General features: G+C 38.5%; 1 protein-coding gene and 1 long non-coding RNA gene across 2 annotated transcripts in view; both read left to right on the plus strand.

Moving 5' to 3' along the window:
* Positions 1–23,593, plus strand: part of LOC117947508 — a 1,113,976-nt gene that overhangs the window by 924,145 nt on the left and 166,238 nt on the right. The window lies entirely within an intron of this gene.
* Positions 318–18,209, plus strand: slc9a8 (solute carrier family 9 member 8). The gene is made up of 16 exons (XM_034876395.1): positions 318–666; positions 1,879–2,060; positions 3,629–3,709; positions 4,880–4,938; positions 9,768–9,851; positions 10,732–10,833; positions 11,089–11,123; positions 11,688–11,831; positions 14,379–14,517; positions 14,695–14,800; positions 14,899–15,015; positions 15,099–15,181; positions 15,290–15,401; positions 15,942–16,162; positions 16,710–16,856; positions 17,935–18,209. Exons 1-16 carry the CDS (start codon positions 437–439, stop codon positions 18,046–18,048), a joined length of 1,956 nt encoding a protein of 651 aa, XP_034732286.1. The 5' UTR covers positions 318–436; the 3' UTR covers positions 18,049–18,209.

Here is a 23,593-nt window from a genome sequence, read left to right on the forward strand (position 1 = left end):
TAATTCCAAATTGCCTGCGTTTTACATATGCAGGTAATTTGCAGCTAATGCAGGCAACAAATAAAACCCAAGTGTCCGTGAAAACAGCAGGTGAACGGGTGACGCTACACTACAATGGCTTATGGGAAATTGAGTGCACAAGGGTTTACTGTGAACCATCGACACTTTATTTATACAATTAAAAGTAGAATCATATCCACTTTGTCAGAAACATATATATTTGTTTGAAAATAGTCTCATCAAACTTCGTGCGTTTGTGTCTTTGCTAGACCTTCAGGTCATTATGCAAAGTAAAGACTACAACTCCCTACGAAAACATTAAACAGGAAGTGGAGTTGCGATGTCAACATATCAAGCATTGAGCTGACGACATGGGACTTCCAGTCTTTTTTTATTACAAAACGCTGTTTTTGGGGTTAAATGCACTGGTTTGAGAATGCAAGGTTTTAACAGTAAAGTTGTTTGGCTGTCCTTTTTGCTGTTATTTGTTAATCCGTGCGTGCCACAGCAAGCCAAGAGGGAAAACTCGTTGGACCTGCATGAGAAAGATGACGATGGAGGGGATGTGTACCATGCTCAAGTAGAAAACCAGCAAACATTAGTAAAAAATAATAAAGAAGATGGACACGATTCAATCAACCAACAAAAGGATGGACAGTCTATCAGGTTTGAGTGCTCTCACTTTGAAGTTACCTAGCCCAATACTGTAGCTAGCTAGGTAGCAATTGCTTGTTTGTAATGTTACTAGGTTTCTAATGGTACGTTACCGCAATAGCTAACGTTGACGAACAACTAAAGACACGTTGCTAAGTTAAACTACAACAGTAGCTACGTACAGTGAAATTGTACACAGTTATACATAAAACGGTTGCTATGAAATGATAGCTTTTAGCTTGACAGATATAGCTAGCTTAGCTATAAACATAACCCTGCCTCTACTTATTTCACACTTTTCTAAGGCCCTAAGTTCAAATAAAGTAACGTTAGTTGTAAGATTCAAAATGTACTGGTTTACACTAATTGTACCTTAATAATATTAAAGTTTAGGAGGGGTTAGGTGTATAAATAAGGGTTTTTATTTCCAACTTTTTTCTCTGTTCTTCGATTTAACACTGCATTGTTCAACAGAGCTTTAAAAATTAAATTAGGTTAGATCTATTGTAGAGCCCGACTGATACAAATATTTGGTTGTTTAAAGATCCCATATTCCAATATATTGGCAGATATACTGTGTATTTATGAGTTCTCACTAAAATAATAGGATAACAATTTGTTTATTGTCACAAAAGAACAGAGGAACATCAAAATGAATTAAAGTTCTGACATATAAAATGTATAAAAGTACAAACTTAAAATATGAAACTTAAAGTCCTTTTGAACAAAAAAACAATAAAAAAAAAAAAATCTGTGTTGCCAACAGGGACTTTGTAGAACGCCCTGTGGCAGACAAACTATGCAACGGCAGCACTCATCAGAGGTTAACTGTCCGTTTTTATTAATTTTTTAAAATATGAATTTATCAGAATCATTTAATGATTCAGCCATTTTTTTTATATTTTTCCAAATCAATGATTCTGATCAATGATTCAGAATCAGGGATTAGGATGAATGAAGTATTGGCCATTATAAATGCCGATACCGATAGATTGGGAAATACCTAATATCGGCTGATTATATCGGTCAGCTGATATATCGGTCGGACTCCAATTTATTGTCCTAGAGGAAACAAAATTTTCATAGCCAATACACAGAAACATTGCGATTTGAATGGTTTTGTGATTTGCGATGCATATGGAATCCAAAGCCATATATTTATTGATCTCTATAGATTGATTGTATGCATCACACCAACATGCTTTTTCTCCTGTCTCGTTCCAGCAAGTTCAACGAAACTGATAACTACAGCAACGAGACCCTCCACTCTACAACTGCTGCTGTCAAGCCGACAACCCAGGCACCCCCAACCGCCAAGCCCATTCTGCCTGTACAGACGGGGGTCAAGGCCCAGGAAGAAGAGCAGTCTAGCGGGATGACCATATTCTTCAGCCTGCTGGTTATAGGTCGGTAGTCTCTCGGTTGCTCCGTTGCTGAGTATCTGTAACTGTCAACACGCTCACAGTTTTTATCCCCAGGCACATTGTTTTAAAAGAGGAATCTAGTCTAGTGTCCTTCTGAAAATACAGGATAGCAAGGAAGCCGGAAATATTTCCACAGTGGCAAATATGATCATTATGGTCTACGCAATATACATGACTTAGACCTCGTACAGCTAATAATGGAGGGAAAATACACAACCACTTTAGCAATTCATTAATTCAGTGGGTGGTGAGGAAAGAAGTGGATAAAGCAAAGGATGTGGTTACATATGAATACAGTATGTGTAAGTTCAAGAGCTTCTTCAGAAACAAAGTGCCCATTATGTACTTTAGTTCACTGAAGGTTGAGTCACAGGCTTACCACTGTAAGTGTACCAACAATTTGGTATAAATCATGCATAAGGTTACCAGTTAGACTTATTGACTTTGTAGACACATAAGCATGTTACTTAGTCTTGAAACAAATGTTACAACGTAGCAAGTGTTCCATCGCTTGCAGGTAACACAACATGCAGAAAATCACAGTAATTTATCTTCTGAAGTTGATACGATATCATCAGTGGTGATGTTATAGATCAATAAATGAGAGGCTACCTCAAAGTAAAATACAAAAAACACACATTAGTTCTAAAAAGGACTTCTGAGAAACCATAATAACATTATGTACCTTATTTGCTTTAATCAGGCCTAAATTGAACCTGTCCTGTGTCCCTTACGACAAAACAGTCCAGCTCTGATGAACTAGCTTCTGCTGGCTGCAGTGTTGCATACACTGGGTCTTATGACTATCTCATTTGCGGCACTGCATTTCTGCCATATGTATAAATTGCCGTTTACTTTACTTCATTATGGCCTTGGAGTTTGTCATCATAATCGTGCACCGATTCAGCACATTGATATACATGGTCTATTGTACTTTCACAACCTAATTTGGTGGTGTTGTTTTTTTAAGGTGTTTTTTTGTGCATTGTTAGGCCTTTATTGACAAGAAAGCTGAAGAAATGAAAGGGGAGTGAGAGGGGGGAAAGACATGCAGCAAAGGGCCGCAGGTCGGATTAGGACCTGCGGCCTGCTGCGTCAAGGAGTAAACCGCTATATATTGGCGCCCGCTCTACCAACTGAGCACCCTAATGGGATGTTTTAATTGTGGGCAATTATCTTTATTGTAAAGTCTCAGAACTCTTAATTTGAAATGCCAAGCGACTGCTTTGTAGCCATATTTATGTCAAGCAACTGTATTTGACCTCATTTCTATAACATTTTTTCATAGACTATTATGATGTGAATTAAAGTATTCATTTAGACTTTCAATGAGACAGAATAAAGTTAGAGATATGTGAATTTTCATTCAGAAATCCCTGTCCAGTCTACAGTAGTTTGTGTGAAGGAAAGCAGCCAGAGAAATGATCTTAACACTATATGATGTGGGGGCTATTTTGGGCTGATCTAAGATGGTGTGACATGATGTTTGGGACATGGAGGAATTTGTCCAAAATATTTATTCAGTGTTCTTTTCTCTCACCTCACCCCAGGTATCTGTATTATATTGGTGCACCTGCTTATCAAGTTCAAACTGCATTTTCTCCCAGAGAGTGTGGCTGTTGTGTCCCTTGGTGAGTACTTCTTATGGAAAATGTTACTCTGCACAGGCCTGGTGTAGGAGTGTTAAGTGTTTTTGTATTTAAGAGCTCTCTAGGAAATCTTGTTTTCAAAGCAGGTGCCGTTTTAGTACAGGAAACTAATGTTGAGGCTGATTTGGGAGTTTTCCAGAATACTCCTCTATTGTTTTTTAGAATACATATGAAACTTTTTATTTGAAAGTTGATGTCGGTTCTTATAATTTACATCTTTTACTCCAGCCACTCTTCCTTGTGTTGTCTCTCTTGCACATATTGTATGTCATAGAAAATTCTTAACATTATTGCCCATTTCTGTATGTCCAGCTGTGGATTAAACAGTACTAAAATCATTTCCATCTAAGACAAATGCATATCTTTTACATTGAGGAAAGGCTAACCCAATGGTATCAGCCTTATGCAAGATTTAGGAAGTGTTCTGTTGTAAAACGATTTATTCAGTTCTTGTGGGCGGTCACTTTGGGTTAATTCTACATCCTCTCCCTTTTTTACATGTTTGTGCAGTTACACTTCTCAAACTCAAATGACACATGGTCTGACCTGACCCTGAAGGCCTTTTCCTTTTGCCTAAGCTTCATGTGAGACAAAGCTTGTCTCAGTGTTTGGAGCATGGGGTTCTGCTTTAGAGAGATAACACTCTGCTTGCAGATTAGGAAGGGCTGCTCTTCCTCCCCCAACACTTCCTCCCTCTCTCTCTCTCTCTCTCTCTTCCTCTTTAACAATTGTGTGTTTTCCTCCATAATAAACCCCTTCAATCTGCCCGCATATATCTGGGTCTTACACAATGCGTTGATGCTTTTGCTTAGTTTCGCCATCTTATCTCTCTCTCTCTTTCCCTGCTTTTTTTTTACATCTTTGTGTATTCCTTGACCTTTTAATCAATGTTCTGCTGGGCTGTGTAACAAGAGAACTGAAGGCTCGAGGGGACTTTCGCTACGACAAAACTACGACAATAGCCTTTTTACACTATTCATGTCAATTTCTTTGCTGAACATATGGGGGACAGGCCTCCATTTGTTTTAACCACTAAAATAGCACTTTGCAATACGTTCCCACTCCATCTGTGTTCTTGTTGTATTTAAATATTCATATGAAGTAGTAAAATATTTAAACTTATTGTTTTTCGTTTCTGTTCAATTTCTCCAGGAATTCTAATGGGAGGCTTCATTAAGATCATTGAGTTCCTGGAACTGGCCAACTGGAAGGTGTAGTTTCACTCATGAACACACGCCTCTTCACAGCTTTTTGTGTTCACACTGCACTGGCTACACTTTTAGTTCTCAGTTGACACACAGTTAGTGGTGCTACTTTTGGTTTAGTTCATACTGCCACATTCCTCCACACACCACACATTTAAAAAAAAAAACATGAACACATGCAATGCATGACAAAGTTGCTTCACATCTATAAACAAAAGAGCTACACCCACTGCAATCTTGGTATTAACTGCAATTTAGAGTGTGGACAATGCAGACAAACATCTGCATTGCTCAAGTGTTTGCTTATTGAAAACAATGCATCAAGCCTACAGTATATAATAGGTCTGCACGATATGAGGAATATATTTAATTCCAACTATTTTGACTGATATTGTGATTGCAATAGGATTCACGATATTGAAGGGAAGGATAATGTTTGTTGCGTTATTCTCATTTTCATTGACTAATATTGAACCTTAAAAAATGAAAATGATTCTAGCGTGATTTTTGCAAGGATCTATACCAAACAAAAATGTTTTTTGTAGTCCGTAGGATAGGATTTGTTGGCCAGGATGTCTCTATAGCACCACAGTACTTTCTTCAGAATGGTTTGACACATATTTTGCCTTTAACAAATATTGCACTAGTCCATATTTTGATAAAATTGTGATTAATTGTGCAGCCCTAGTATATAACCAGTTTTTCCAGTTCTTATACGATGCACTTATCCTACAGCAAATTCTCTGGTAACAACCCCACCCACTACCAACCCAATAAACAAACTTCTCTCCTCTCTGTGCTATAGGTTTCCTTCCTATGTGTCATTCATTTCCTGGCCACTGTTCTTGTCACAACTCGCATCTCTCTTAATCTCATCATCTCCACTCTGTTATCTCCCCACTGTGTCCCCATGAGCGCTTCATTTTTCTCCTGGTTCTCACAGCCTTCAATTAACATTCCTTGTTCTCTGCCAGTGAATGAGAGATATTCACAAGAGCTGTAGAGGGAGAGATGCAGAGGGAGAGGGGAGGAAAGGGGACAGCTTGTGTCAATGTTTCTTACACACTGGGGGCCATTGTTTTTTTAGCCTGGGGGCCCCTGGGTTTTGTTGAGTTATCGGCGCACTACTAGTAACCAGAGCCCCTTTCCTCAGTTTACCTTGTCCTGTGAATCTCTAGACGGCTATCTCTGTGTATTACATCAAGCAGACCTGCTTACCTGTCTTTATGTAGTGTAGTAGGCAGTGGCTTCATGACCTGTTACCACACATCTTGATAGAAACAGTCTCAGTAGAGTGTAATGAAGTTACACTGTGATATGCATGGGGCATGGATATGCTAAGTGGTTTGTAGTTTTTTGGTGACTTCAGAAAACCCAGGGCTTCAAGTGGTTTGTAGTTTTTTGGTGACTTCAGAAAACCCAGGGCTTGATGTAAATCCATTATGTCTGACCTATTTGTTTCTGAGAGAGCCCCCAAGAGCAGGATGCACCATGTAACCTGTTCAGTGAGCAACACAGCCGGTGGCATAACTGGGATTCTGTCAGCATTATTTTTTTCAACTGCAACTTCTGAAATTGTGCATACATTGCACTTACTCACACGTCCATATTTTACCACCAAAGTCAATGGAATGCATCTGTCTTTTTTCCAATCCCTAGCTCATTTTGCAGGTTTAAACTGGATGCGCCATATTTTAATGCTGCCGCTATCTCTTCCAACTAGCATGTTTCTAAAAATGGCGTGCTTGGCTAATCTATTAAGCCTCCAGGACTGCCCCACAAAACCACCAAGGGTGTACAACCCCCCTCAGGCAGCAACAGCATCCTGTCATCACTGGCTTTACCCTCGCCTTTCACCACCAAACTGCTTTCTGTGCTTTTCGTTACCAACCCCTCTACCTCTGGACCTCTCCCTACAATCCAGCAAATAAAGAGAAGCTTTCCCTTTATGTGCTTTTCTGGGACTGTTCACTGCTTCTCCTTTTCTCTCATCTTCCCATCTCACCCCTGTGCTCTGACACAGATTGAAGAAGAAATAGCATGCTGGTATGAAGTAACATGCAGAAGCAATTTTTCTCCTAGGAAAAGCACAGAGAGGGATACATGGGTGTTTATATTTGCATCTACAGTAGACTACAGATAATAATTTAGTTTTCTCTCTGTACTGTATTATGTTGCCTCGTTCTCCTCAGTGGCTGCAGTGGTGTGTTTTAAGCCTCAAAGGGCAGCAGATCTTTTTTTGAATATATCTTCCCCACGCCAGGGAAAGAACGACACAGGGAGAACAGTTTTAATTGTGGTTTCAGGGGCCTTTTTTCCATGTGGTGATGTCACTGTGTCAGAGCCAGGCCTCCAGGGAGCCTGTACGCGAAGGTCTCTCCATCGTTCCTGCTCATATTTTTTTCTGTTTCTGTGCTCCCTTCATCTTTGGCATTCATCTTTTCTCATTTAGTTCAAGCTCTGTCTCAGTGCTTCCTCTTCTATGCTGTCTGGTTTTATCCATTTCATCTATCCTTTTCTTACAACTTACACAGTATTTCTTCACTCTTTATCACTCACATCATGCCTGAAATCTCATATTGCCTTTTCAGACCACATCTTTACTCATGGTTTCAGGACCAGGTCAATCTAGTGCATTAAGTTAGCATTAAATATCCTTAACTGAGTAATCCTTTTAGCCATTCATTAAGCAAACATTCCAGACCAGAGATGTGATGGTTTGAACTTCTCGAATGTGATTATTTGCTGCTTTTTCTTTTGTTTTAATGTTGTTTTAAATTGACATCACCTTGAGTTCTGGGAAATTCTATTGGGCTTTTTTCAACAGATTCATTGACAATAATTGTAACCCTAATTGCAGCCCTACTAATATTAGACCTTTATCAACAAATAATGCAAAGCACTAGCATGCTGATCTGCTTTTTTAAATGTGTATATGCAGGTGTGCGTGTGCTTCAGTCTCTCCAGTAGACATTATTGTATGTGGCAGGGAAACATGGGCATGCGTGCATACATGCAGCTGTAGATGTCAGATTGTAGTGCATGCATGGTATACCTTCTTGTGTCTCAGGTGTTAATTCATTCATTCCTGACCTTTTATCTGTCCTGAAGGGTAAAGTTTGGCCAGAAATAAATGTCAAGAAAAGCGGTTATCTGGGAGCAGTCCCTGCTGGCCTAATTTGCCTGAAATTTAAATGGATAATGATACAAAGTAAGCAGGAGCATAGCCTTTTATCCCAGCATACATTATGTATAGGATGTCCTCTATTCCTGACCTATTTGTTGCCCAAATAGCGTAGGTTGGCATCGTCGAATCGTACCATTAATCGATGTCGTACCATTGGAGCCAAAGTTAACATCCATACAGCCAAAAGTTGGTACACTTTAAATGGTCTTTAAATGGCGTGCTGTGGTATTGTCTCATCTCATTTGCCATCACATCATGCTTATTTGGTTAATAGCCCTATTTAAATGGTTAGATAGGGAAAAGAGATTCATTCAGAAGATTATGAACTAGTCATGTCACCATGGTTTGGATGAATTGCAAGCACTGTCCTTTTGGATAGTTAATTAAAACTTTGCATTACATGTCAAATAATGGATAATTGTAGATTAAAACTGTGCCTGTCAGAGAAAAGTAAAACATCCTCACCTCTCAGCAGTTATTAATTGCTAACCTATTGCAAATCATATCTCTGTAATATTAAGAGAAAAAAAAATAGATGCTTTATATGAAGGAGCCTTATGGGGTTATTGAGGTCGAGAGTCAGCTCCACCATCTGTGAAAAATGCCTCACATAATACAATGAAAGAGATCGCTGATTACTTCGAACTTCCTGACAGACACCACTGCAGGGTCAACCAGGGCCCAGAAATAGATTTTCCCTATGAACATTCTTTAATGCATACCGTATATTGACTTTTACATTACTAACATAGATCATACACAAACACACACACACACACACACACACACACACACACACCACATGGAACATCATGCACAGACGCATTGGCAGCCGGAGCGTAATGCATGGCCACATGATGCCTGCGCCTGATCTTAGAGGCTGGCCCTTTTAGCTGGGAAGAAACAATGATTTCATTATATGGTTTGTGTGTGTGAGTATGAGTGTGAGTGTGTGAGTGACATGGCCTCCCTCATCACCCTTTCCCCTCCCTTTATGTCTAAGTATTTAGTCAGCTGATGTTCACTAAACGGAACTTCACTTTCAAAACGTACAGAATACATGCCCAAAAATGTAATTTGTAAAGTATTCCGCTACGTTATCCAATCGTAGTAACATATTCTGAATACTTGGATTACTTCCACATTGAATTGCATTTTATAAGTGTAGGAATGGGGCCATAAAATATTGCTTACTAAACATGCCTATTCTGGTGTGTTCTTCTGTTCCAACTGGCTGAATGTGTACATTAACATGCAGATAGATTTTTGTATTTGTATTCCCGAACTGCATAGCCTACTACAAAAATGTAACCGCAGGCTTGCTACCACAAGCTACTTTTAGCTAACGTTAGATGGCTAACATGACAGAATTTGTATCAGACTAATCACTTTGGAAATAAGTAATTTGTTCAATTTACATGTTTCCTGTTGAATGTACTTTGTAATTTATTCAATCTGAATAATTTCTGAATTCTCTTGCAGCTTCCAGCTAGTTTAACTTGGCATTTTTTCTGTTACCAATACAGTGTGTTACAATTAGTCAGTGTGCAATTGCAAGCCAAGGTTAGAATCACTTGTCTGTTACCTGACCACCTCTACTGCTTCACTGTCAATTGTATGTAACTTTGTCTCTGTCCTTCTCTAAAAGGAGGAGGAAATGTTCCGACCCAACATGTTCTTCCTTTTGCTCCTGCCTCCCATCATCTTTGAATCTGGATACTCTTTACATAAGGTATGGCAGAGAGTCTGCATGAATCTGAATTTTCATGGCTCAAGATGTAAAATAAGGATTGACACTAGAATGAATGTGATGCATGTAAAAAAATAAACTTAAATTTTTTTACTATGCCAAATCAATAGTTTATAGTTTAAAACAGTAACAATTTTCAAATATGCAGAGCAAGTTTCATAGCAACATCTTTACAATATGCAGTAAATAAAGACAATGAAAGAACAGGGACCAAAGCCGATTTTAGGTTCTAAGTGCTTTGACACGAAAGCATTATAACATAAGCAGCTCTTATTTCTGTTAGTTATGTTTTTTTCTTAATTGTCAAAATTATCATATATTATCATAACTTAGGTTTGAAATGAATTGGAAAATTCAAAAAGGTGGCTCATAACATTTAATCATTTATTGTTATTATTATTTATAGATACATGTCTGCTCCATTACTTACAGCAAAATAATGCCTATTTTCTCTGTATCTGTACTGTAGCCTGGCTCCGCCCTCCTACGTACTCCCGCTCAATTTTAATTTTCCTTTATGAGCTTTTCTCAAACCCAGTGAGGAAAAAGTTTTGATTTTCCAGCTCACTCCAAGTTCGCCAAGGCTAACGTTAGTAAAGCTGGTTGCTGATGGCTCTGGCCAGATCCAATAGTTTTAAACTTCAACAGAGTGCCCGCATTCAAAGGAGTTAACTTATGTCAATGGAGAGTGGCCAGACTCTGTACAAATGAAATGTACGAGGGTCTGGTAGGACCAGGCTACCTGTACTGTGCACTACTTTTCATTTTAATGTTTGCTACATGTTATATGACACAATGTAACTGCAAATGTCATGCAATTTAACCCCATGAATACTTAAGCAGTGTGTTCATGTATGTTCAGGGTAACTTCTTCCAGAACATTGGCTCCATTACTCTCTTTGCTGTGATCGGCACAACTATCTCTGCCTTCATAGTCGGAGGCGGTATCTATTTCCTTGGGCAGGTGAGGATTGTTGTAGTATCAGTCAATAACTCTGTCGTTGCCAGGGCCTGTTCAGAAAAGCAGTGTGAACTGGTTTACATGTCACGATTCTTTGACTTTCCTGGAACAGCTTGTTAATACAGAGAGAAGTATTAGGCGTCCATTATCTCTGAATTCTTAAGAATATTTCTTGCGCTACGAATGTCGACATAACCAGATCTCTGTGTTGCAACTCTTAATAATGTGTGTCTATGTTTTGGTATGTTTTTTTCTTAGGCTGATGTCATTTATAAGATGTCTATGACTGATAGGTGAGTATGAGTGTTACACTCTAACTATTGTAAAACATTGTGTTCAAACTGACTTCAAGGGAAATTAGATATTAGTATATCATACTTATAGCATCACCCACTGACACCTTCAATCTACTTTAAGAACCAATCCCGCGGATTTAAAAAAACAAAAACAAAACTGTACATCTAAAATTCTAATACCAAATCATTGCCGGTGTGGTCTGTTTGACAATGACTGCCTTAACTCTTGAATGCATGATATCTTGGCCGAATTAAGATGAGACATGAATCTATGTACAAAGCCCTAATATTCTGGGAAAGGATGTATGTATTCTTAAAAAATTGTGGCAATAGTTAAGGTAACAATTTGTCTGCCACCTTAGCAAACACATGCTTCCTTGTTTGTGACACACACCACCACTTTCTGTCTGCCTCCCTCTGACCTCCTGTACATACACAAATTAGCTATACTGTGTCTCGTTGGTGCCCATTTGTGTTAGTTTCTTATTTCTCCAATTATGTTAATGGAGTCAAAAGTGACTTATGTCTACTATATAACAAATTTTCACTCTTTTGCTGTAGCTTTGCCTTTGGCTCACTGATCTCCGCTGTAGACCCTGTAGCTACCATCGCCATCTTTAACGCCCTCAACGTAGACCCGGTCCTCAACATGCTGGTGTTCGGTGAGAGCATCCTAAACGACGCCGTCTCCATTGTCCTCACAAAGTAAGAGTTTCTATCCGCTCCTCAAGTTTAGTTTATCTTCCGCGGGACAATATTTGCACATTTACATTTGCCCATGAAGGATGCTTACACAGATTTTCACCCACCAGCCACCCAAAGCAGAACATGTACAAAGTATGTAGATGTTTAAAAAAAAAAAGGCTTAAACATACAGTACAGCTGCTATCCAAAATGTTGCACACACAGACACACACACAATCATGCTTACATGTACATATTGACTAACGTCTTTAATGGGTATCATTTTGTGGAAAAATTCATCTGTGACACCAATATATAGTACTTTCTATATACGCTGTTCTAAAAATAAGACAAACCTGCCGCTACACACGCGCACACACACACACACACACACACACACACACACACACACACACACACACAAACAAAATACAAAGACCAGTTTAAAGAGCAACACACCGTTTTGTGTAATTCCATTGTAAAACGCAGTTGGGGTGTAGTCCGATGTCCTCAACCATTGAATCCAACCTGTTTTTTTGTTTTTTTTTGTTTTTTTATTGCCAGTTCACAAAGCCTGTTCAAGGTGGGGCGGTTGTGCCTTTTATTCTGCACCGCCATTTGTATGAAAGGTACAGCAGAGACGGTTCAGTCACAGAGCTGAACTCACGTCTGTGTGGAAGGGACAGCCGGCATGGCAGGATTACGCGCAGTAGTGATACGCGAGTCAACTCACAGGCGGGTCAAAAAGTGTAGTATTCTGAGAAGATGAAGTTATTAATAACTTACATAAACATTGCATGCAATAGTTCTCTCCCCCCCTCCCCCACACTCAAATTCTAAGAGAGAGTATCACTCAGAATTGTCATGAGCATTGTCCTGTATCAACAAACAGGACACGGCAACAAAAAAAAATTCTCAACAGACAAGTTTGATGGAAAAAGACATTTGGCAGAATTTCATTGTTTGTTTGCATTAACGTCATCCTGTCTAGAGGAACCTCTATATATACCAACTGATCTATCCAGGGGTCCCTGTCTGCAGTATTTTGTACTCAATGCTGCCTTATCTCTCCTACTCACAACCAGCTAAATGTGCAAAGTGATCTCAAGTGTCTGCATGCCCCGCTAGAGTAAATGAATGCATAAATAATGGATAGGCTGAACAGTTCTGGCAGTTTGCTTGTTGTTAGCACTTCTCAGACTGGCCTTCTTAGAAAGCTACTTACTACAGTTTGGCCCAGTCATTTATTACAGCCACGCAGCTAATGCCTTTGCTTGGCAGGTTGTTAATAACCATTACATCTGATTATTAATTGCGCTGTGTTGCCTGGCTGTTTGTCTGGACAACTGTTATAAAAAGGATTTCAATTTAATTAAACAGATAGTGGAGGAGGTACAGTGTTTCCCCCAGATTTGAAAGCAATTTGTGGGAGGAGGGGATGACGTCATACACTCATTTGCCTCTTTTTGAAATCATTACGCAATAATTTGCATTAAGCTTGATGGTTGTGTCAGCAAGGTAGATAGAGAGAAATGGAAATCTTAAGCCAAATAATCACAAATGTAGTACAGGAATTTATTGTACCTTATTATTATTGCTTAGGTAGCCTATCTTTGAATTGAAAAAGAAAATCTACAAAGGCAGGTTAAAAGTTTAATAAAGAATTCTCAAAGAAGGCTGGCTAGCCCAGGGCCAGGCCTGCTCAGCTGCATCGTTATCCCGTCGCGTCCCGCTGTCTCTCCTACCTACGCCGGCCCCTTTCTCCCCTTTCTACATGCCTATGCACGCGGGGAGGGGAGGGGCTGCACTTCACAAAACAGATTCAGAGAGAGGTGACTGTTTTGGTGGCCTCGGGAAAGAAATACCTTGCGTGCTCGCTGGACAATACTGGCGACTTTTAAACCCAAAGTTGCTGTCTTTTCCACAGAAAGTCGCTAGATTTGTCGTTTGTGAAAAAAAGTTGATACATTTAGGGCTTCTCCTGTCTGCATGTTGTAATGAGCAAGAACCCTGAGTTGCTCCCAATTGGCAGGCCAGAGCCTTGCATGTCAGCTCTGCCACAATTGGTGTATGAACGTGTGTTTTAAATGGGGGAATGAAAGGCAAGTTGTAAAGCGTTTTTTCCTGTAAGTTAGACATGCATTACATACTGTAAATGCAGTCTATTTATAACACCTAGAGAATGCAATTTATTTGGGATGTACACATGATGACAAATTCTTTCCCCTAAACTAAGTTTAAGTCCAAAGAACAAATAATGTGAGAGAATTTGGTAGCTTGTTTATTTTTTGCATTGGGTATCAATGTGTCAAGTGTGCCAAAACTCACACTACTCCTTTTAAGATTTTTCAATATTCAAAAACAAATGATTGTTGCCAATTGTCACAATGAATTCCTGTTAAGTCACTGGATACAGCAGACTGATGGCAAGATTACAACTCTGCACGCACTCTGATATTGTGACTTTGTCGGATTCAATGGTGGAGTTCTTCTGCCATCTAGGGTCAGGTAGAGGTATTACAACACAGGATGTATAAATGTAAAATTGTGGCTTATTTTGTCTTTCAGCACGGCCGAGGGCTTTTCCCGCTCAGACAACTCCATGGTAACAGGCTGGGAGACGTTTTGGCAAGCAATGGGTTATTTCCTTAAAATGTTTTTTGGTTCTGCTGCTCTGGGAACCCTCACTGGACTCATCTCGGCTCTTGTATCCAGACTGTGTGTTTGTGTCTGTGTGTGTGTGTGTGTGTGTGTGTGTGTGTGTGTGTGTGTGTGTGTGTGTGTGTGTGTGTGTGTGTGTGTGTGTAAGAGTGAGCGAGCTTTAAACTCCTGTTGGTTTTTTTTTCATGTCAACCCTCTTTAAATTCCCTAACTCCCTAAATAGTTTTTAAAACATTTTGATCTGAGGAAGACTCCTTCACTGGAGTTTGGCATGATGATCATCTTTGCGTACCTGCCCTATGGCCTGGCAGAAGGCATCAAACTGTCTGGTAGGTACACACATACACTGGCACATACTTATTGATGCATGCCAAAGAAGGATTTTTATTTACTTCTTTTTAGTGCCATTCTTTCTCTTCACCTACAGGAATAATGTCCATCCTGTTTGCGGGAATTGTGATGTCGCACTACACCCATCACAACTTGTCTCCTGTCACCCAGATCCTCATGCAGCAGACACTGCGCACAATGGCCTTCATGTGTGGTCAGTGAAACCTATATTTTATTCCTTTTTTGTTTTTGACTTAACAATCAATTCTCACTATTTATTTATTTTTTCCTCTACAGAGACCTGTGTGTTTGCCTTCCTTGGTCTCTCCATCTTCAGCTTCCCTCATAAGTTTGAATTATCTTTCGTCATCTGGTGCATAGTAAGGGCTCTTTTTTTAAATGTTATTTGAACGTTGATTTAACTCATCGTGATCATTCTCATTTTTTCCCCATGATTGTCAGTGTGACCGCTGTTGTTCTCTCCATAGGTCCTGGTTCTTCTCGGCCGAGCAGTAAACATCTTCCCTCTGACGTTCCTGCTGAACTTTTTCAGAGACCACAAGATCACACCCAAAATGATGTTCATCATGTGGTTTAGTGGTGAGATGATAAAGTGAATCCTATGGCCCATATTTTAACGATCTAAGTTCACAGGGGGAAGTGCTTGAAGTGTAATCATAATAACATGTACTATAAAATATATAGATATACACAATAATACTAGTTTATATTGTAATATTTAATTTTTTATTTTTTGCATGTTTGTTTTACATATATAAATGTAAAAATTTGCTGCTTTTCTATGTTATACTGTATGATAGTAAACTGACTTGTCTACATTTGGGGAAATTGGTTAAATGAACATTTTCACTATTTTCTGACATTTTATGGACAATACGATCTATCAACAGAAAAATACAACAGATTCATCCATAATGAAATGAATAGCTATTTGTATATATTTAAAAAAAAAACATAAAGTATATTAGTGTCCAGATTTAAGTTTACATTATATAATTTAATTAAGTGTACATATTAATAATACGTACAATGTTTCCGCAAATGAACATTTTCAAGTACGTGTGTTCTCCTGTAGCCATTTCATATTCTTATTTCTTCGTCTTTACTTTTGTCTGGTAGGTTTGCGAGGTGCTATCCCCTATGCGTTGAGCCTTCATCTGGGCTTGGAGCCCATTGAGAAACGTCAGCTAATTGGTACCACTACCATCATCATCGTTCTCTTTACCATCCTCCTCATGGGGGGCGGGACCATGCCACTTATTCGCATAATGGACATTGAGGAGAGCCAGTCGAGGCGTAAGAGCAAGAAAGACATCAATCTCAGCAAGACAGAGAAAATGGTAATGGATGAAGCACTTTGATTCCACTTCAATCTGTAGACACTGGCTGAGGCTGCATTGGTAATAGCTGCGCCATCGTCTCCCTTCAGATCTTTACTGTTCTCTTTAGAGGGAAAATCATCAAAGGCAAACCGTCACATCATCGTCACAGAGATGCAAACTCAGTAACAGAAAAGAAAAGTACAAATAAACCCAAACTGACATTAATACATTTCTCAGAGATACCATAATATACAAGTTAGCATGTGACTCTATTAGCTCAAACTCTAGATAATTGATCATTGTTTTGAAGTACATCCTGCTATTGAAGTCAATGAAGGCATGTGGCAGGTGGTGTGTTTGCATGACTTTTGTATTCTGTATTTGAAGTCTTCCAGAGCTTAGCTGTAGGGCTGCACGATATGAGGAAAAAGAATGGGTTGACATACATTTTACCTTTAACACATACCTCCCCCCACCTGCACTGACCTGCCTCATTTGTTGGTCCCTCTCATTTCAGTTAATTATAATCATTCATCTGTTCTCTCTGCTCCTCCTTTCTCTCCAGGGTAATACTATTGAGTCAGAGCACCTATCAGAACTAACAGAGGAGGAGTACGAGGCTCATATCTACCAGAGACAAGATCTGAAGGGCTTTTTGTGGCTTGATGCTAAATACCTTAACCCTTTCTTCACTCGCAGGCTCACCCAAGAGGTAAGTAAGGGAGACAAAAATGAGCTGAACTCAAAGATCTAAGAGATTTCCTAAATACACAAAACATTCAATTCTCTCATATATTGTTCACAAGTCTGTCTAAATCTGTGTTAGTGAGCACCTCTCCTTCCAAAAACCAGTAAGGATGATCTGGGTTTAGGGTTCATCCGTGAGGAGAACACCTCTCCAAGGTGCCGGACGCCATCAAATGTGATCTTTAGCCGACTCAAGTCGAGAGAGAGAAGCCTTCTATTGTGGCAAGACTAGACAAATTTGTGAACACTTTGTAAATATTTAAGAGAAATAAGCCTTTTGTGTACATAGAAAAAGTCCTATCATCATCATCTTAGCTCATGAAAAATAGAATTGTTTATCATTTTGGTCAGTGTGTTTTTATTGTCTTCTAAACATACTGGTTTGCGTTCTGACCTTGGGTTGTAAACAGTAAATACTGCTGTAAATACCAATTTGGTGAAGCTTGTAATTGTTATTGTTAAGACGGTCAGAGGTGGGGATTTGGTCCTTATTTGTGAAGCCATACAGGGATACTTAAGTAATTATTTCCCCGTTTCAGGCGCTCAAGGACTAAATGACTGCACTGAGGTTTTGCACAGGCTAAATAAATGAGAAGCGGCTTTGCTGTACCTTGCATGTTTGCAAGGTATGCAATATGTCTTAAAGGCTTTTCCTTTTTAAATAGCACAACATTTGGGAAAAGGGAATGTTGATTTCTAAATTATCCGGTGCAGCTAATTTATCACTGCTGACTGACCACTGTGGCAGAGGACAATGCAATTGTAGATGTAACGCCTTGAGAAAAAGCAGGTGTAAAATCTTGGTCAAACTCAGCCATAAATTCTGATTCTGATTCTGATAAATACACCAACATAATATATGTTAAATCAGCATCTGTGAGAGAAAGCTTCATCAAAATGAATTTGGCTGCAGACCAGGGCTACTTATTTAATGTTATTTTTGTCTTCACCTTGAGCAGCTCATAGTCGATGTTTCTGTATGTTTATTTATTCTTGCATGTGAGCTGATGTGCCGATTTGTGTGTGTACTATGTTTCCCACAGGACTTGTTACATGGCCGAATCCAAATGAAGACCCTGACCAACAAGTGGTACGAAGAAGTCCGCCAGGGACCCTCAGGCTCAGAGGATGACGATGACGAAGCAGAACTTCTGTGAATTGAACAAACGCTTTGTATGTAAGCCTTCTTTTCAGTGTCAGTCACATGCACTTCTTGTTTGTTCACCTGCCCCCAACTTTATGTGACAGAGAAGTCTCAGTCAGTGCCCACAGAGCATTTTTAGTACACAAAGTGGGCTGTCATGTGTCAAATCATAGTGGTGTGCCAGTAAAAATAAATGAAAAAAATTCTAACACTAAATTAGACAAAAAAGAAAAAGAATCTGTGACATAATATTTCTCATAGAATGTCATATTGTTACTTGCTAGAGAACGTTTTTTTTTTATTTTAATGTTGCGAAACCTTTGGGTGTATTGTTTTCTTTCATGAAGGTTTGGGTCTGAAGGGAAGACGGCACTGAAGTCAGTAGGGACATTTTCTATGTGATGCAATACTCAATCTAGGGCTGGGCGATATGGACTAAAAATCAAATATCACAAAATGTTTGACCAAATACCTCGATATGGATACCGCAACATTACTGTAGTGTTGACTGTTGGTGTTTTCACAAAATATTTACACAACGATATTTTTGATAAATAATCATCAGTAATGTGCATATAATGACAAATAATAGTTACAACTGTCTGGTAAGTTCAAAAAATGACATTACTGTAATGCAGCTTTTAAAATCAAGAAAATACACTTATGAAACACTTATGCCATATTACAATATCCAAAATCTAAGACGATATCTAGTCTCAAATCACAATATTGATATAATATCAATATATTGCCCAGCTCTAACTCCAGCACTTTTTCAATTTTTCTCTTTGGTTTTGTATTTGTCTTCGTGCGGCACTAAGTTTTACTTTGGGTCAGGGGAAGGATGAAACACAATGTTGCTACAGGCTAGATTTTTAAATGGGATTTTTAATAAGCCCCAGGTTTCTGCTTTGAATAGCTTCCTGTTAAACTAGATTTAATTCTCTTTGGGTCTTCACATTTGTATGAATGAGTGATTCTGACTGTAGACTCATATATTCATACATAGGTAATGAAGAGAAAGTACCGGAAGTGATGCAAGAGCTACCACAAACCTTCCAGCAAAGAAGCAAACAAAGAGAATTGCAGGAGAGAGTTAAAGCTAATGAAATGCCTTAAGTAAAACTAATAACTTTCAAAACTTAAAACATCTAGCTTACAGGAGGACAATTACGCTCCAGGAAATTGGAAATGGCCTTTATTCCAATTATGGTTCGTTTGGTTTCCCAAAATCTTAATGTAAGTAAAGTAAAACTTTGCTTTTATAATTTTTCACTTTGAGTTTCTTATGAAGATGGGCACCAATGAATGTGTGGTTAAATTGAAATAATGTTTTGTGAATGTAATCTATTTTGTTCTATTTATTTATGAAATGTTTGTGGGATCAAGGGTTTTATACAAGCTCTATGAGCTGCTGAATTATAGAAAACAAATCTATAATAAAACATATTGAAATTTTATGTTGTACAGATTGCTAATTTAATGAGGGAGAGCTATATCTCTTAAAGAGTTAGTCTTTTTACTGCATTTCCCAAATATCTTATAAAATGCTTTTGAACCAGTCCTATTTGTTGAGGTATCTTAAGTAGACCGAAGTATTGACAGTATTTATGATCTGTTTCCTGCAGTCTTAAAAATGCAATTTCAACATGAGAGCACTTTTAAGTAGAACTGTAATACATTTTCTGATAAATAAACCATAGCTAATTAAGGGAGTATTGGAATACTGAATAATAAATAGGAACTGAACATCACCTAAATAAATCAACTCTTCACAAATCTAAAGGTAAATATATCAGTCTTACCTACTGACATTGGATCTAGTTCCTAAAAGCACTAAAGTGACTATATGTAACTTTAAAATGTTTCTGAAACTGTAATTTTTCATCTCATGATCATACAGGACCAAAAAAAGTACTAGAAACAAAAAGTGAAAACAGTGCTTTTTTATTCTATTTTTTTATTAATGCCACTTGCTGGGTCCGATTTTTCATGCTAAGTCACAAAACAATTTACGGCTGGTAGATGGCGCTATAGAGAACACATTCTGAAGGGTCACAGATTTTGGCGAAACACAGGAGAAGTCTGTGTTAGTGAGTATGCAGGTAAAAGGTAGCAGGAGATTTCTTCATGTAGGCCTAATTGTATTTTAACTCTTTTATTTTAGAAGTAATCTGCTGTAGTAATGACTGATGCTGGGGCAAGACCATCACAGAAGAGAAAGAAACAAACAACTAAAAAGTGAAAGTGAAAGACAACATGCGAACCCGCGTTACAATTGGTCGGGCTTTCAACAGATAGAGACAATTATGGGATTGTAATGAATTCATAAACGACCCCAAATTGGCCCTTAGGTATGTAATACAGCATATTTGTATGGCTGATTTTGAATGCACTCATAGGCCAGTGTGTCAAGTATTCTTTATTTTTTGAAAGTACATGGTGCAAAGTACTTTTTTTTATCATATACATTTACAACCAGCAGGGGGGGTCTAAATCCACAACATTGATCCATGAAAGATTAAAGGTTGAATAAGTGATGTTAATCCAATCAATGTTTGTGCAGCATCGCTTACTGCACTTTTAATAACTCCTCACAACAATGGATGGCAGTGCTACAGTATTTACATTTTATTACCCAGGAATACTCATTAAGTCCGTCCACTGTGCATTATATATAATTCCACTGGTTGACATGAATGTGAGAGTAGGGGAAAGGTATATATTACCATTTCCAGCTATTTGCTGCATATGCAATTATAATATGCACAACATGCTTAGATTACAGCGCTCAACCTACTCTATATAGTGAACTGATACAGCCACAGAGCATTTATAGCTCAGCCTTCATTCCCTCCCAACTGTATAGACAAAGTTACTATTATTCATAGGTTTTTGCTGACGGTTGACTCTGTGAAACAATACGCATAGCTAAACCTTGACCGTGTTGTTTTCTGCTGTTTCTAATAAGAGAGACAGCTAGTAATACACATTCTTCTTCAGTGATTTGTTTTCTGCCAGCAAGTCTAAAGCAGGCTAATTTCATTTGCTTTCATTTATTGCATGTTCATACGGTACTTCAAAGACTCACAGTTTAGGTCTGTCTTTCTTTCTCTTGTTTAAATATATAAATCAGCACTATAGATGTCATGTTACATAACCTCTTGTTATTCTTCAAGTCCATAAATCCTAAACTGTGATCTATTCACCATCACCTGTGCCAAATTTCCAAAAAAAAAAAAAAAAATGGAACGAGTGTCATACCTCAAGATATCCTTGGTTGATTTACAATGTTCTTTTAGATTTGATAAAAGATAAATAAGCACACAGTAAGTAAATCCCACCAAATTGCCCACCAAATAGCAAATGAAGACGTGTTGGTTGATTAAATGAGATTGTAATTACCATCTTACACAGGTGATTCATTCATATCTCACACAGGCATGCTTGGAGCTTCTGAGTATGTGCATACACGTGTGATGGATATTAAAGTTAACATAAGGCATGTGGAGCACAGCAGGGTATTGCATTACTATGCCTTGTATCAGAGAAAAGTAGCTAATCTGCAAAATCAGAAGCTATTCATCAGTTGAAATGAACACCTATTGAATATCTGTCCTCCATTGCACATTCTTCTTCATATATTCTTCAGATATTTTAAATTCAGTTGGTTGGTGATAAAAAAATTGAGTTGCCTGCACACATTCCATGTTCTAACAATGGTTGTGCGTGCGTAACATGTGGAATTAGCACAACGCAAGATCAGAACTTGTACCGTAATTATTAAGCATCAAGGTTGTAACATCTTGATGTTCAGACAAAAATGTCACTTTTTATTTTTAAATAATCTCTGAACTGGTCAAAGACTAACTGAATGATCTTGGGGAGATTAATACTCTATGTACTTTTATATTAAATTAATATATGGGCAAATGAAAATGAGGAACATAGAGGTAGAAATGATTATAGGCATACTGATTGGTCACGCCTGAGCAAGCCCTGCGCTAAATTCACCATGTCCACATCCAGATGGAGGCGGTTACATATCTAGCAGGCAGAGAACACTGGGGATGTGAAAGACTTTCTCTGACTTAAGTCCAATAGGTTGCCATGGGAACTGACTTCCTCTTGAAGCATGGGAGGATTTCAATGTTTTCTAAGTTGAGTAGTTTGAAACTTTTAGTTACTAATGGTAACCGGAAACTGTCTGAAAGTTGCTGTCACTGAAATCCATTTAAAAAATACAATATAAAGCTCATTATAGTAAAGGAGCTATCCACCTGGTGTCCTTTGATTTTTAAGTCAACTTGAAAGTGGGAAAAAAGCGTTGCACACTTTGGCTCCCTGTGCATTTATTTTATTCAAACGTTTCGGCCTTTCAGGCCAAATGTTGAACTTGAAGAAAGCCTGAGGGCCAAAACTAAAGAATCTGGTAACTTTGTTTTGAAAAGTGCTGTACTATGAATACATTTCAATATAATTACAATTGTACTATGCCGGAGAATATCACCCTTTGGGCATTTTGTTTAAAAAAAAAAAGAAGAATAATCTAAAAAATAAAACCATGTAAGTCATTATCTGGAATAGGAATTCTATTGCTCTTGCTTTTTATGTGTGCCCTCAATATTGATCAAGCTAAATAGCTATGCGTGCTGTGCAGACCCAACCAACATTGTTTAGCCGGCAGACAACAATCTATGAGTAGACTGCTGAGTAAAATTGCAATCGCCCTGGGCTTAAAGGTGACACATTGTGATGTGTGAATGTGTGTTTGTTACTTTTCCAATACATCATACAGGCTATGTGTCGCTGTAAAGATGTTTGGACATGTGTTTGTGTGTACATTGAACAGCGTACATTGAAGAGAGAGAACATGGATTGTGGTTGAATTGACTGCTCACTAGAAAGTGACATAAAGTCAATGGTGGCAATGACAGCCATCAATAATAAATGCTACAGGCTGATGGTTAACGTTTTGGTGGAAATTAAAAGGCTTGTTAAGCGAGGCTCGACAGGTCGCTTTTCCGGAACAAGTGGATTTTGTTGTTGTTACAGATTTGAAAGAAATACATTTTTTCCCCACAATCCAGGTCAGCGGATGGCTAACATTAGACCCAGCAGCAGTGGGTCAGCGTAGGCTACCGAATTAAAACACAAATATCTTCGACCCCTCACCCTAAATCACTTAAACTATGCATAACCTCTGTTGGGATGGGAAATCATTTTGAGGTCCGATCATTGGAGATATTATGGGCTGTATTGTGTTGTTGCACCATTGAGAAAATACAGCCCAAATATAGACCAGTCTGCAGAAAAGCTAGTGGTTTTGTGAAGCTGTACACAATGGTTCTTTGGCTAAATGCTAACATGAGCATCCCAACGTGCTCAGAATGACAATGCTAACATGGCGATGCAAAGCAGGTATAATGTTTGCAGGTCCGCTAGCTTAGCGTGTTAGCATGCTTACGCATGCAACTTATCACTAAGCACAAAGTACAACTGATAGAACATAACATTTTATTTAAACTTTATTTAGGCTCTTAATGAATCAGCATAGT

The sequence above is a fragment of the Etheostoma cragini genome, chromosome 7 (assembly GCF_013103735.1).
Source record: "Etheostoma cragini isolate CJK2018 chromosome 7, CSU_Ecrag_1.0, whole genome shotgun sequence".
Lineage (NCBI taxonomy): Eukaryota > Metazoa > Chordata > Actinopteri > Perciformes > Percidae > Etheostoma > Etheostoma cragini.

Bases quoted from the DNA above. Each gene is read 5' to 3' on its own strand.
- slc9a8 (XM_034876395.1), top strand. From the start codon at position 437: ATGCAAGGTTTTAACAGTAAAGTTGTTTGGCTGTCCTTTTTGCTGTTA. The intron at 9,852-10,731 runs GTATGGCAGAGA...ATGTATGTTCAG, and splicing joins CTGGATACTCTTTACATAAG to GGTAACTTCTTCCAGAACAT. The intron at 15,402-15,941 runs GTGAGATGATAA...TTTGTCTGGTAG, and splicing joins GTTCATCATGTGGTTTAGTG to GTTTGCGAGGTGCTATCCCC.